Genomic DNA, 15587 nt, shown 5'->3' with positions numbered 1-15587 from the left:
ATCAACTAGAACAGGTGACATCAGATACTTGTGGATGATAATACTGCGTGAGGTCTACTGTTCACAGAACTACTAGTAGGTTCAAGTCGAAAAGTGTGTGATCTGTACAGTTGATATGAGTTTTAGCACCATTGAACAACACAGCTTCAGTAAGTTGTAAACCAGTGGACTCGGTAAAAAAAGGCCTAGGATGTGAGTGCCATTTATACGGGTCGTATTTCAGGCACAGCCCCTACCAGGCTACAAACATCGTTTCGTTCCGATCGCTTTTTTCCTGCAGCATTCAGAAGGCAGAACTCATCTGCTTTCAAAACAAGATGTTGTGATAGCAAGAAAGAAATGCAACGAAGAATATGTTGACGATCATTCAATTGAAGATAGCAGAGGAGTTCAAAACGGAGCAAAATATAACCTCAAACAAAGTACAACATTATAACAACAGATGCTCTATTGATTGTTGGTTAATTTTTGAAGGTGATATAATTTTTTTGAGTTGATTATTCATCTTATGACTCAGTACCTAATTTTATATCATGCCTCATTTCAAAGGAGCAATCTAGAAAAAATGCGATCAGAGAGTGAGGAGAAGTTTGCACAGTCTAAACTTCAACTGAATTTAATCAGCTGGTGGCATAAGGTGCGTACAGACTTTCGCTCTGCTCCGCAACCGAACGTCACTCCAGCAGAGCGATTGATGATCGACCGGGGAGCAAGAGTGGATCGACCGGGGAACGCGAGAAGAGCTAACATCTTCCGTAACGTTCATGATCGGTGTGACTGCAGAGCGGGGGCGGAGCGACTGCGGTGTGATGGAGGAACGAGGGCAGTACGAGGGCGGTGCGGGTTGGAGGCGCGTATATGTGTACGCAGCTTTATACACCAGCCATACACACTATAAGGGCCCTTAGACTCAAAATGGAACAAATTATAACAAACGAGACTTGATAAAGATTTAATCTAGTTTGAAATGAAATTTAGTTTAAACCGTCACTGTGCAAACGGCTTTAAGAGAAAGTAAGAGAAATCCCACCTACGATCCGATTTTCAAGTTTCATGGAACTTTATTTTAAACAATAACCCTCAAATACTTCCAGAGAACATTTATTTATTTGATGAAGCAAGCAAATATGATATTCAAAAACAAAAAACAGGCTTTGTTCCAAAACTTTTTATATTCTCAATTTTGTCTCAAATAGTCCAAATATTATGATGGTCAAGGCACAAACATTATATATTATGTATAAATAAATATTTCCAAATTTGTGTGAACTACGTGAACAGCAAAATTAGTATAATTTCATTTCAATCAACCATGAACATGAACAAAGATGAATGTTATCAATAACAATATTTTTACATTTGGACTTATTCCTTAAACCCATATGAACATCATCAGCAAAGATAGGCTACTCATTTTCCAGTCGACCTACGAATAATAATGAATGTTTTCTGTACCAATATTTCCACATTTGCAGTTACATAGACCTATTTAAACATTGGTAAAATGATTATTATTAAACGAAAATCCAAATTAAATGCTGTAATTCACCCCGAAGACTTCTGCTACTGCAAATATTGACAACAGGGTAAACAGCTAGATGGAAATTCGATGAGCGCTATTTTTCAAAAATTATTTGACAGCCTGGGAATGACCCAGGGTATTCGAGGTGAATTACAGCATTTAATTTGGATTATTCTCGTTTAATAATAATTATTAACTGATTAGCATTTGAATAATTTCAGTAATTTCCATCTGTAGATTTACTTTCATCTATTGTATAAAATACTATAATCATAATACAATTATGACATTGGAGGAAAAACTAGGCTGAGCCTGTACTATTTCTCTCCAAAAATTTTGATAAAATGTTAATGTTGTCCAAAAGTAAAGGTTATTATAATCACACACTGCTTCGTTACTTGATTTTCGGTCCAGGAATGATGATTTAAAATTTTGATTTTTTAAGGTTGATTTTATACTCTGAATGAATCACAGAATGTATCACAATAAATTAAAAACTTTAGAAATATTGCACTTATTTAAAAAAATTTAATACAAAATCAAAAACCTACACACTATTTAGTAGTAAAATGTGACTATTTTAGATTAGTAGAATGGTTCATTCAATTTCAGTCAACCTATATCAATATGAATGAATATTAATTTAAATCAACCTATCCATATGAATAACAGTTATCAATATCACACATTTCTACATTAGCACATCACACTAATGAGCAAATTATACTCTTGTAACTTATTGAGGGGAAATTCAACGAATTTTGCCAGCACAGCTCCAATTTCTCCCTACAACCCACATCGACATTCCACCCCGAGCAGAAGGGTGAACAGAATTTTAAATAACCTTAATAGCGTTTCCCCATCCCTTTGGAAGAATGCAAATTTTGACAGTTGATGCAGCTGACGTCACACATCACAGAGCGGAGCGACTACTATCTAGTTCAACAACCCCTAACATCTACATGCAACGGGTATTATGTCCATGAGTATGCTCGGCACTGTATAATTGCAGGTGGTGATGCTAGGCCACCATTTGGTGGTCCCTAGTACCAGATTGTCCAGTTCTACTTGGTGCCTCGCTAAATAGACTATCTTGTGCTGACCACTACAAAATATATACTTCAACTAATACCTACTCCTATTATTATTATATCCAGAGTGTGCCATAATAGAATAGCTCACAACCACAGTCTACAGCAACACTGTGTAGAAGCCGAAGCTGCAAAAGTTGTCTTAAAAAAGATGTCGAAAGGATGTCAACTCCCCCTTATATTTTCTGTAATGTGGTCGTGTGTTAATGGGTAGGATGATATTATTCTATATCCTTTATCAAGAATTGACAATTTGTTGAAAAAACATAGATTTACGTAGCAACATTACAATATTTTATTATCTAAATTCAAATTGGATTCAATCTGTTTAAATGTGCATTCTTCAATTCTTTAAATCTACATTCTTCATACACTTCTTCAATTTATTAAATATTTATTCATTCATTTATTATAAATAATCCACATTCTTCATACACTGTAAAATTCTATTAATAATGAGCTACATTATCATTCATTGTGAATTAGTGAATAATCCAGCAAATATTGTAACTTACAATAAAGGAATCAAATCTAGTCTAAAGGTAGGCGCACACAGATCGTCATCGGACGGACGGCACTGATCGGATGATTATATTTGATGCATTGTTTTCAATTGGAGTGCGCATACCTATACGGATGCGGATAGGTATGCGCAATCCAATTGAAAACAATGTATCAAATCTAATCGTCCGATGCGTGCCGTCCGTCCGATGACGATCTATGTGCGTCTACCTTAATTCTGGTTTTTCTATAGAGGTGAGCATATTAATGAACATTTTCATCTAGATTGTGGAAATATTCTTATAAAATCACCTGATAACTCTATAATAAAAAAGGTTGTATCCTTTCAAGAATAGTATACCGTACAGTAGCTATATACTATCTATCCTTGGTATCAAGATACGATATTCCACAAAATATACTTCAAGTTAAATGTGATGAATTTGATTGTAAATAGTAATCTGTTTAAAATAAGATCATGCCCCAATACAAAGAATTTGCAATACAAAGAGACTGAAAGTTATTATTAATACGAAAGTCAACTATATCAAATTACAGGATTAGGTACTCTACTTTGAAGTTCATGAATCACGTTTTGTTAACATTTTATTGAAATACCTCAAAAGCCACTGCTCAAAAAAATTTCAAAAGTTTCATTGACTTATTGTTGCAGTGGAGTAATTATCGTAGTTGACCGAGCGAAGTGAGGTCTAAGATTCAAGTCGACAGTTTGGCATTTCTCTTAATGTTTGAATGTTTAGATGTTTATATGTTGCGCATTTACGGCGAAACTCGGTAATAGATTTTCATGAAATTTGACAGGTATGTTCCTTTTTCAATTGCGCGTATATACAAGGTTTTTGGAAATTTTGCATTTCAAGGATAATATTAAAGGGAAAAGGAGCCTCCTTCATACGCCAATATTAGAGTAAAAATCAGACTATAGAATTATTTATAATAAATCAGCTGACAAGTGATTACACGGATGTGTGGAGAAGCCAGTCTATTGATGTATTTCCTTAAGGTCTATAGTTTAAATCAGGTACTTGTGGATGAGAATACTGCGTGAGGTCTACTGTTCACAGAACTACTAGTATTATAGAGTGTGTATCGTATCAGTTTCATTGAAGTTCCAGCAATTTCATTTCGGAAATGTTGACCTAATCACGAGATATTAGTTGATGACTTCCATTGGCAAAAAACAATATTGTGAATCACGCAAAAAGTAATTGGTAATTATTGGCATTTTCTGTTAAGAGAATAATTATTTTTAAATTTAAACACTGTGGTGGCACTGGAATCCCTTTCCGGTGTTAACATTTTGTGTATTATTTTCAAAATCTATACTTCCGGGGGTAATTACAATCTTCATCATCGTCAAAATGTATACTTCTGGGTGTACTTACAATCTGTATCATCTTCAAAATGTTCACTTCATTCTTTATAAAAAATATCGGGGCACCGAGCTTCGCTCGTTATTTATTTATTGACTTTTGATAAACCGAACACAATTCTTTAAAATAATTATGGAAGTACTACCAGGCACAGCCCAAAACTGTTTTTCCCGAATTTTGATTTATACACTAGAAATAGTCCAGAAAGTAGGTTATGTTCCATACACTTGAATCCAGGTAGAATTTTCTGGTCAAACATTTGAAAACAAAGAAATTATAATTTAGATTATATATAAACCAAATTGAATAACAAAATAACACTCACTAATCACTTGAAATTGTCAAATAATGATCAACTTTGAAAATTATGATATACTCAAGTTTAGGAGGATTATCATGTCATGTCAACAAATCAGATTATGTTAATCAAATCTATTAAAAATTGTCTAGCTAGATAAAATTTCTCGCTGATTGATTATGATTACAAAGCTGGAAATAATTCTGTCTCTGTCCCACACAGGCAGACTCTTCTGTTATCGAGAGACGACGAAATTATCATCTGTTTTCCAAGGATGAATTACTTTTAATGTCGTTCAGCGATTTTTCCAAAGAATGAGACATAGGGTAATGAAATCTTTATATCATGAACCTACTATGTTCCAAATTTCGTGAAAATCGTTAGAGCAGTTTTCGAGATCCGTAAAACATAAATAGCCAGATATAAAAATAACCAGATATATACAGAAATTGCTAGCTTATTATAATAGGATGTAAGAGTAAAATTATCATGTATGAGAGAATGAGTATACTTTGTTGGCGCTGGTTTTGACCACTGGTCGTTTGGGGGTTGAGCAACCATGTACCCTGAAAATCATCGGCTTGGAACAGACTACGCATGACGAGCAATCAGCTCGTGCCACTAAAAGCAGAAGCGTCCTGTGACCGGATCTCGAAAACCTGTGGTTTAATAAGGTTAAGATTTCACTTTCACTGCAAAAAGTCCAATTTCCACTTCAGAACTAGTGACTAAACTAAAAATTTTGAATTTTGATATTTGAAAACTGATGAAAAACAAAAATATCTCACTCAAATCTCTACAAATCAGAAATTTTTGAGTAATTTTGCAAAATGTTGAGCCAGAAAAGAAACACAACTTCACTATTAGCACAGCTGAATTTTCATTGTATAATAATCTTGTATTGTTGTATTTGTGAAGGAGACACATTAGGGGTAAACTGTTGTCTCCATAAATAAATAAATTAATTAAATTAATTATGGACCTAACTGTACACCAAAATTGATGTACCTACCAAACTGTAATAAAATGCATTCCCTATCATATACCTACATTGTTTATTGAATTGACTTAAATGACTTATATGACTTAATTGACTTGAATGACCTACATTGAATTGACTTATTTGTGTTATCAAATGAATAAATGAGCAAGTACCCATTCTTCAATTCTTATTTCTCAGTGAGGAATAATATCTTCAAATAGGAATAAAAATTTCAGTACCTTTTTTTATTTTATTTTTATTATAATTCAAAAAAAGTGTACGGAGATTTTTATTTATATTTATATTACAAATAACCCTATACAGAAAAGAGACAATAACATCTTTATTTTATCAAAATGAAGCTTAAAAAGCGTAAGATTTTCAATTTTTATATAAATTCGAGTAGCCCCTACCAAGAATTGATTGATTGATTGATTGAGTACTTTATTTATGTAGATTACAATATATACTGGCTTATACACTTATATACAATAGCTTACAATACAGCAAAATTATAGATGAATTTACATAATATAGACTAAGAAAATAATTATTGAACTGTATATGATATGAAAAAGCAATTTGTAATATAATAACTATAGATAATAATTATATTGTTATGCATCTACATAAATTGGCGGAGCTTTGGACATATCAATGTCCATTCTTCGGAAAGAATATTAAAAATATCCTCCCCACTAACTCTCTACCGAAAATTTGAATCGAAGAATGTGAGTGTATTAACACTACCTACTAATACTAATATTGATCATTGATAAATTTGAGCAAGTTTAGATATCAAGTTGAAATTATCAACCGATATAAACTTTATGATCGAAAATGGTGTGCTTTAATGTGTGCATTGTGTACTTGTTGTATGAATAACAATGCTCACCTCGTGTGCTGAATATTCATGACATTCTAATTCGATAGCAGTCTAGAACACGAATTCTGGCCGTCACTAACAATTGGAGCCGGCAAAGAATGGCTCCGACAACAGGTTGGTTTCAGTAAAGAGTAGCCTAGTGCTCATTAAAATAATCATAACATTACAGCTCGCTAAACGTCCATGAGTGACATACCGTTTCTCATTCGATTCAAATAGGCTTGAATTTTATGTGACTAACAACACTACAAAGCCAGAACCGTTGAAGAATACAATGAATAGGCAAATAAAAATACAAATTCAAGTAGGATAGGGCTACTTCGAAGATTAATTACGAACAACTTGAAATAAAAAAATAAAGAACTACAGTAGTAGTTCTTTATTGACCGAGCGAAGTGAGGTCTAAGATTCAAGTCGCCGGTTTGGCATTTCTCTTAATGTTTAAATGTTTATATGTTGCGCATTTACGGCGAAACGCGTTAATAGATTTTCATGAAATTAGACAGGTATGTTCCTTTTTTAATTGCGCGTCGACGTATATACAAAGTTTTTTTGGAAATTTTGCATTACAAGGATAATATAAAAGGGAAAAGGAGCCTCCTTTACGCCAATATTAGAGTAAAAATCTGACTATAGAATAATTATTCATCATAAATCAGCTGACAAGTGTGGAGACAAATACAGATGTGTGGAGAAGCCAGTCTATTGCTGTATTTCCATAAGGTCTATAGTATCAATCAGGTACTTGTGGATAGGAATACTGCGTGAGGTCTTCTGTTCACAGAACTACTAGTAGAGTAAAAATCAGACTATTGAATTATTCATCATAAATCAGCTGACAAGTGTGGAGACAAATACAGATGTGTGGAGAAGCCAGTCTATTGCTGTATTTCCATAAGGTCTATAGTTTCAATCAGGTACTTGTGGATAGGAATACTGCGTGAGGTCTTCTGTTCACAGAACTACTAGTAGAGTAAAAATCAGACTATTGAATTATTCATCATAAATCAGCTGACAAGTGATTACACAGATGTGTGGAGAAGCCAGTCTATTGCTGTATTTCCATAAGGTCTATAGTTTCAATAAGGTACTTGTGGATGAGAATACTGCGTGAGGTCTACTGTTCACAGAACTACTAGTAATCAAAAATACAAGAATATGTCACATATCGTATTGCTGGTAAAAGAAGAATTCGTACGGTCAAAATTCAATAGAGTCTAAATTGGTTTAGAAACTATTTTTGTCTTCCAATCTTTCAATTTTATGGTAGGATACTTACAAACATACACAAAGACTAAGTATACTGTAATACTAATTCATTCTATGAATATTTATTTATTATTTATTGATTCATACAATAAGTACATCATCAAAAATGATAGGGAGAAAAAATAAGGTAACCTTGTGCTATTCCTCTCCCAAATTCAGATAAGGTTACACATAGTCGGTAATAGATTAAGTCTTGTAGTTGTTCACTTCACAAAATGTTCAGTTCTTAATTATTTTAAAGTATATCATAGGATAGATGGGAGTGGGGTGTATTTGATTTGAATATTCAGGTCTAGATCTAGACTTAAATACAGTAGGTAGGCTATAATTAGGTTAGGAAAATGAAGGGCCGGTTTCCGAGCACGGGATTTGGCCAAATTCTAGACTCGGGATTTAGCTAAGTTCTAGACTTCAAACAGCTGGAGTCAGAAAATTTGCTTACCAAAACGGGGCGTAGTCGTAGTTTTTATAACAGTAGTCCCAGTTTTTATTTCCCAATTTCTATAATTTAAAACGTTTTTCCTTGACGAAATTAAACATTTCTAAATAATTCAAAATGGCTGAAACATTACACTATTCTCTCTTTATTTTATTTGGTGTTCAATTATCTAGTTTTTCGAAATTGAATTCAAACGTGACTTTGACAATAACTACGACTACGCCCCGTTTCGGAAAGCCAATTTTCTGACTCCAGCTGTTTAAAGTCTAGAACTTAGCTAAGTCCCGAGTCTAGAACTTGGCCAAATCCCGTGCTCGGAAACTGGCCCTAAGACTTGTGGTTGTTTACTTGTTTCAAGTCTTGTTTGTTCACACAAAATTTTCAGTTCTTAATTATTTTCTAGTATATCCTAGGATATATGGGAGTGAAGTGTATTTGATTTCTAGACTTAAATACAGTAGGTAGTCTATAAATTAGGTTGGGAATCAATATAACCTATATTTATTTTCATCATTATATAGAAAATATAGTGGTATGGTTAGGAAATGATATTCAGGTCTAGGTCTTGAATTGAATATAATAAATAGGTCTTGGTTGTAAAGTAGGTGAATTAAACAAACCGCTACATTTCAGTACGGTAGTGTAATAATAACAACAAGCAAAACAAATGCTAACTGAGGCTGACAACTAAAATTGATTATTATTAAGGAGGGTTGGAAAAGAGAAAGTTTGCCAAGGATATTCTAACAACATACGGTTTCACTTCAGGCATTCTTCACTTGAGTACAAAATCAACGTACAGAAACTCAAGTGTCAAATTGACTAGATCCATTCTATTTTTGAGATATTCTTTCCTCTGATCAGAGTAACAAAACATCACTTGTCAGTGGCAAGGAATTGGAAAAACCAAAAGTAATTTAGAATACAATGTATTCTAATTTTATAAAATCTGTAGATTATTATATAAATTAGAAGAGTTCCAAATCTTCTTGAAATGTATAAATTCAGGGACACTTTCTTATATTTATAAAATAGAATTATAGTAGCCTACCCTTTGAATTAATTGAATAAGAATACATATTATAACTACCTACTAGTTTCGGTGATCACACATCGTCAGGTTATAAAAATGAATTTCAAATAATCTGTATCCTTATTCTATTAAGTACAAAGGGTACTACAATTCTATTTTATTCTAATTAGAAAAGCATTGGAGCTATCTGTAGATGGATAACTGCTGGATTCATCCTATCAGGGAAGTAGCCAGTTCATCAAGCTTGGAGAAATGAGTAGACTTGAAGCTCTGATTGTATGCAATCATTCATTATTAATTTTCAAACTGTTTTCCAGAATCATGCATTCTAATTATTCTGGAAAAGCTGCTGGAAGCGTTTATGCTAGTTCATATTTTTTATGAATCTATGGACATAATTATTCATTTATCAAAATATGGGATATGGATGGTGCAACTGAAACACAAATGTATATATGCCAAATAAATTACGTTGCGTACGCTAAATCAGATAAGTTCTCCTATACTATTGATCGAGCAACTTCTGTTTAGATGTTTAGATGTTTGTATATCATGTTTTCCTGGAACAACACAGTTCTGCTGTCTATCCGAAATAGTAATTTAGTTTTCAAATTGATTGTATGGCTCTATCATGCAGCAGAATCGTCCGATGCCATGCGAATCAATTAGTTGGTTCAATTTCCTACTGTTCATTTGGTCGGAGGCTGGGCTAGGGCAGGGGATGAAGTCTCACAAAATGGAGCCTACTCTAATGAAAATTCAATCAACCTCTCCCAACCTATTTGTACACAGCTTACATCGAACAAGCTTCCCGTGCCCTGAATAACCATCAGAGCTTGGTTAGTGCAACATCAGGCCTCTCAGCCTCCTACTAAATCACCAATCTTTCTATTTAATTATAAAGTTATAAATAACAAGAGGTTTATGGAATCAGGCAAAATTTTAATAAAAAAAGGCTCCTCCATTCGAGTCAGAACTAAATTCTTATTCTTTTCTCTCTGATTAGGGTACCCCTTCATTAGAGATGGACAGTTGAGATGAAAAATGCAATTTGAAAAGATTTTCTCAAATTATAATTAGTAGTTCTGTGAACAGTAGACCTCGCGCTCAGTAAGTTACATTGACCTGTTGTTATGTTTTCTCAAAAATCAATAAATAATTCATCAATTTAAAATGTCTACAAAAAATCCTAAATAAACATAGATCTTTCTATCCTATCGTACCGTGACGTGTCGTCCCGGAATGTGAGTGTAAGCGCTGTTATCAGGTCTGGCTGCAACTGTCTACCAACATTGATGGAAAGATACATTTTCAAGATCATCAATGTTTTTGAACGGGTTGTATTATAGTCAACTGTCTACTAACGTTGATGGAAAGATACATTTTCAAGATGATCGATGTTTTTGAACGGGTAGTATTATAGTCAACTGTCTACTAACGTTGATGGAAAGATACATTTTCAAGATGATCGATGTTTTTGAACGGGTAGTATTATAGTCAACTGTCTACTAACGTTGTTGGAAAGATACATTATCAAGATTATCGATGTTTTTGAACGGGTAGTATTATAGTCCACTAGGCAGCTGATCTATGATGAATAATATTCTAAAGTCTAATTTTCACAGTAATATTGGCGTTCAAAGGAGACTCCTTTTCCTTTTGTATAATCCTTAGAATGCAACATTTCAAAAACCTTGTATATACGTCGACGCGAAATTCGAAAAGGAACATACCTGTCAAATTTCATGAAAATCTATTGCTGCGTTTCGTTGTAAATGCGGAATATGAACAAAAAACATACATGAACATAAAGAGAAATGCAAAACAGTCGACTTGAATCTTAGACCTCACTTCGCTCGGTCAATTATATTCTGATAGGTGAGATTAAATTATGCTCGATTGGAAACTACCTTGCATTTATGATTTGAGTGTGGGAAGGAAAATTAGAAAATTAAACAAGAAGAATTTGAATTAAATTATGATGAGAGAGATATTATACCAGTGATATGTTTCACACAATTTCAATTTATACATTCTACAATATAATAAGAAATGCAAAGATTGGCTAACTACCATATCTTCCAAGAACTAGAATTTTAGATCTTTTAAAAAAACGTGGATTCAGTCAACAAACTACATGAATGTAGAGTGGCATAGTAAGACATTAATATTTATTCATTTATAGCCTACATTGATACATACAATATAATTCTCAACTATGAATGATTGGGGAAGGAACAACAGGCTTGAAGCCCAAAACTGTTCCTTTCCCAAATTTAGATAGAAATTGTACAAAAATAGGTAAATTTTGATACGAGTGAATAATTCTACCCCACACAGGCTAGGCCTCCCGGCGTTTTTTTATATTCATTAATGTAAAAGAACCTTATCATTGTGCCACACAATTATATTATTGTAAAAAGTTTTTTGTTTAGATGATAAGATATATAGATTTTTCTGTTATTGTATAAAACTTAAGTTACCATTTTTTTGAGGAATAAAATATTTTTCATTTTATTTCGAGTATATGAGTTATAGTTGCATTCATTAAATTTTAAGATGCTTCCCATACTGCAATTACACTTTGAAAACGTTTAATCCATCATCACTATTTGAACAAATACAATCTATCATTCATTTTCATCTCTATGCAGAAATGTTAGTGACAAATTGAAAATTTTTGTCAATTGCAAAGAATTCCGAAGGCCTACGATGTATTGATTCAGGGTTATCTTATGTTACATAATAATATTGTTCACCATTGATGAACGATGAACCAAAAACGGTTTCTCATCAAGTGAATAGACTTTTACATTGGGTTGATTGACAGGAGAAGAGATTTTGAAAACCACATTGTTCTTGCTCTTGGATGTATTTTTGTACCGTTTTGTTACCGTAAATGACTTATTGCGCAATAGAAAGCAAGGGTTTACGAGATGATGAGATTGATGTTGTTTTTATGTTATGTAACGTAACGCAACCCTTAGCCTTTCAAACATCCAATTTCCCATGAATAGTAAAAAATAATAGAAATTTTCATTCACCTATAATCTACACTAGTGTGATTGTCAATACTGTTATATACTATAGATCATTTAACATATTTAATTTGTAGCCAAATGAATAATCTCTACAAATGGTAACTCAGAGATCACATTCCATAAAACAGTTATCAAACGAAATTTGCCGCCAGAGAAAAAGAAAACTTCTACAATGTGTTCTATGATGTATTCAGTGGTACCACATGAATTTGTGATAATTCAGATAAATAGAAGGGTTAGGTAAGATCGTTGAAAAGCAAAAAATTACTAAACAAAACGCGTAGGTTATTAATTAGTCCCAAAACCACAAGATTATTAGATTTAATACAATAAATCCATAGATACTGAACACAGCATAAAAACACTTCACTTATATGGGCTATTTTTGTACAAATTAATAAAAAAAAATATAAAAAACTTGTAGTACCCTTTATTATTAAAACTTGAAAATGACCTATGGTCAAAGCTAGTCGTTTTAATATTTTTTCATGTTTTTAATAATAAAGAGTACTACAAGTTTTTTTATATCATTTTTATTAATTTGAACACAGCATCTAGAATTTTAACATGAGTACCTATAATTTGTGGATTTAAGTGAAAATTTCAATATTTTTTGTGATTGTGAAGGAAGATTCTTGTTTGGATTTGTATTTTAAAATTAATTAATCTGATAAATTCAAAATTATTGTAGTACATACATTTTTTGGACTCAAAATAGTGTGTGAATTAAGTTATCATTTACATAACCTCTAGACTGTGTATTCCAAATTAAGGTTTAAAGCAGTTTTGGGCGAATGCCTGTTGTTTTTACCTGCATTGTATCTATTGTCTACTAATAAATAAATGAAATGAATAAATGAAATATCTATAGATAAAAATCGAAGTTGCCTATCAGGCTACAAAATTTATCCTATTTTCAGAGAATCGAACAACAATTTCTTTGTTTTTTAAGATAATTCCCATGATGCACAATATTTTCGCTTGTGCTTGGGTGATGAGATGACATGTTCAGATGATTTACATAAGTTCTAATGGCAGTATTCATACTCGCTCGGCCGTGTGTATGAAATAGTCCAATCAGAAATCATGGAAATTATATATCTTCTTTGAGCTGGTCACTTTCACTGTCACTGATGTAATCCAGCATTATACGTAAAAACACGGACATCCAGATGAGGGATAACGATCATGAAAGTATGGTATCAAATGATCTCTATTTATGCTGAGGTTATGGTTTTTAAATCGAATTCTAAGGGTCGGTTGCACAGAAGCCTGTTAAATTGTAATCATGATTAAATTCCACGAAAACCAATCAGAGAATACTTTGTTGAGAAGAATGCTTCTCCGATTGGTTCATGTGGCATTTAATAACGATTAAAATTCAACAGGATTTTGTGCAACTGAGCTTAAACAAATAGAAAGAAAAATAGAAATCTCAGAAATCTCAGTACCCTTTATGAATTATTTAATCACAACATGTTTCGGACATTGATGTCATTTTCAAGTAGAATTTAAAGTAGAAGAATTATAGATTAGAACTGTAGGCTTCACTGGAAGACTTTAGCAATAAAAATTAATATTTTAGGATAAGAAATAAGAGAACAAAATTAATGGTTAGTCCTAGTGACTAGTTTTAATGGAAGTAAAAAAAAAATCAAGTGATTTCAATGTCCGAAACATGTTGTGATTAAATAATTCATAAAGGGTACTGAGTTTCTATTTCTATAAAAAAGTAGTCTCCTAGTAGTCCTATACAGAAAAGAGAGCTTAAACAAGTCTAACAATGAATTAGTATGGTATGAAACGATCAATTTCATGCTGAGGTTGTAGTTTATAAATCAAATTCTATAGGCCTAGTTCTAGATAACGATGAAAAAAGTATGATGGTATCGAAAGATGTGTATTTCGTAGCACGAAATTGTTTGAGTTGACGTGTAAAATGTGGGTAGTGGAAAGGGTTTGGGGGATGAAGTGAAAGTAGGAAAACACGTATCAGGCAACAGGTGACTAGAGCTTGGATTCATGTAGTGAGGTTAAGTTGCGAAATGAACGAGTCTACTCACAAATCCATATCCGCGGCTTTTCCCCGTCTGGCGATCGGTGATAACTACGGCTTCCTCGATTTCGCCGAACACAGAGAAGTGTTCCCTGAGCGATTTGTCGGTGGTGTGATAGGGCAGGCCTCCCACAAACAGTTTTGTCCACGTAGTGTCCTTCTGTTGTTGAGCAGCGGCAGCTGCAGCGGCTGCAGCCGCAGCTGGAGCGCCAAGACCCAAACTACTAACCAACCCTTCGGCGCCCAGCATGTTCTCGGAGGTGCCTAGAGCTGCCGGCATCAACATAACAATCAACAATCCCTACCAAACAATGAACCTGCGAAATATTGCAACACAAGCCGATAGATCTAGATGCACATGCCGAGAATAGCACCACGCTAACACTCTCACTCACTACTGGAACCGAACTGAGTCAGAGCGAGACAACAAGCTACACACGTCCACTCCGTTCCAATACGTCTACAGCACTGTCGCTCTGTCGCTTCGCGCACCAAGCACTTCCCTCCATTACCGCCGTCTATATTTAGGCTAGGCTCTGCTCCCCCCTGCAGCTGTTCGCAATGGGCTTCCCCCTCCCTTCGCCGCCCCAACCACCCTCCCCTACTTTTTATAACAGCACATCGAGGGTTGAGATGAAAGAGAGACAGCAGACGCCGCACGTGTGTGTTGGTGACAAAGAGGGAAGCAGCCAGCCGAAATCTCGCGACTTCTCGACGGGATGATTCTTCCTCCGCGCCTAAACGAATTTCCATCAACATAGAGCCTACTATACGGCGATGCATGCATGTGTATAAGCGCAACGCTCAACACCACAGCGTAGCACGTCAGCTCAATAAATCAACTTTTATTCGCTTCCAACAATTCCTAAACACGAGCTAATGCTCGCGAACGTGGGACGAGAGAATGTGTGTGCACACAAAGGCAGACTGCAAATAATAAGTTGTCGAGCATAAAAACTTGGAAGTGACGAATTTTCTGGATAACCATTTCAAAGATGAAAGCAGACTAGCGGATAGCGGACTTGTATATGTCCGATATAATGGAATAAAGCTGGATTCCCTCATACAGTATGTA

The 15587-nt window shown here is 34.0% G+C and overlaps 1 protein-coding gene across 2 annotated transcripts in view; it reads right to left on the bottom strand.

Moving 5' to 3' along the window:
* LOC111057122 (RNA-binding protein 24-B) overlaps positions 1 to 15029 on the bottom strand; it is a 136290-nt gene extending 121261 nt beyond the window's left edge. For both annotated transcript variants that reach the window (XM_039419666.1, XM_039419667.1), the window contains exon 1: positions 14520 to 15029. In XM_039419666.1, the coding sequence (XP_039275600.1) occupies positions 14520 to 14798 (279 nt within the window). In that variant the 5' untranslated portion in view covers positions 14799 to 15029. The remainder of the gene's footprint in view (positions 1 to 14519) is intronic.
* Between the last annotated feature and the right edge of the window lie 558 nt (positions 15030 to 15587).

Source organism: Nilaparvata lugens, chromosome 1 (assembly GCF_014356525.2).
Source record: "Nilaparvata lugens isolate BPH chromosome 1, ASM1435652v1, whole genome shotgun sequence".
NCBI classification, from domain to species: Eukaryota; Metazoa; Arthropoda; class Insecta; order Hemiptera; family Delphacidae; genus Nilaparvata; species Nilaparvata lugens.
The sequence above is the reverse complement of the archived record's forward strand: the minus strand, read 5'-3'. Positions and strand labels throughout refer to the sequence as shown.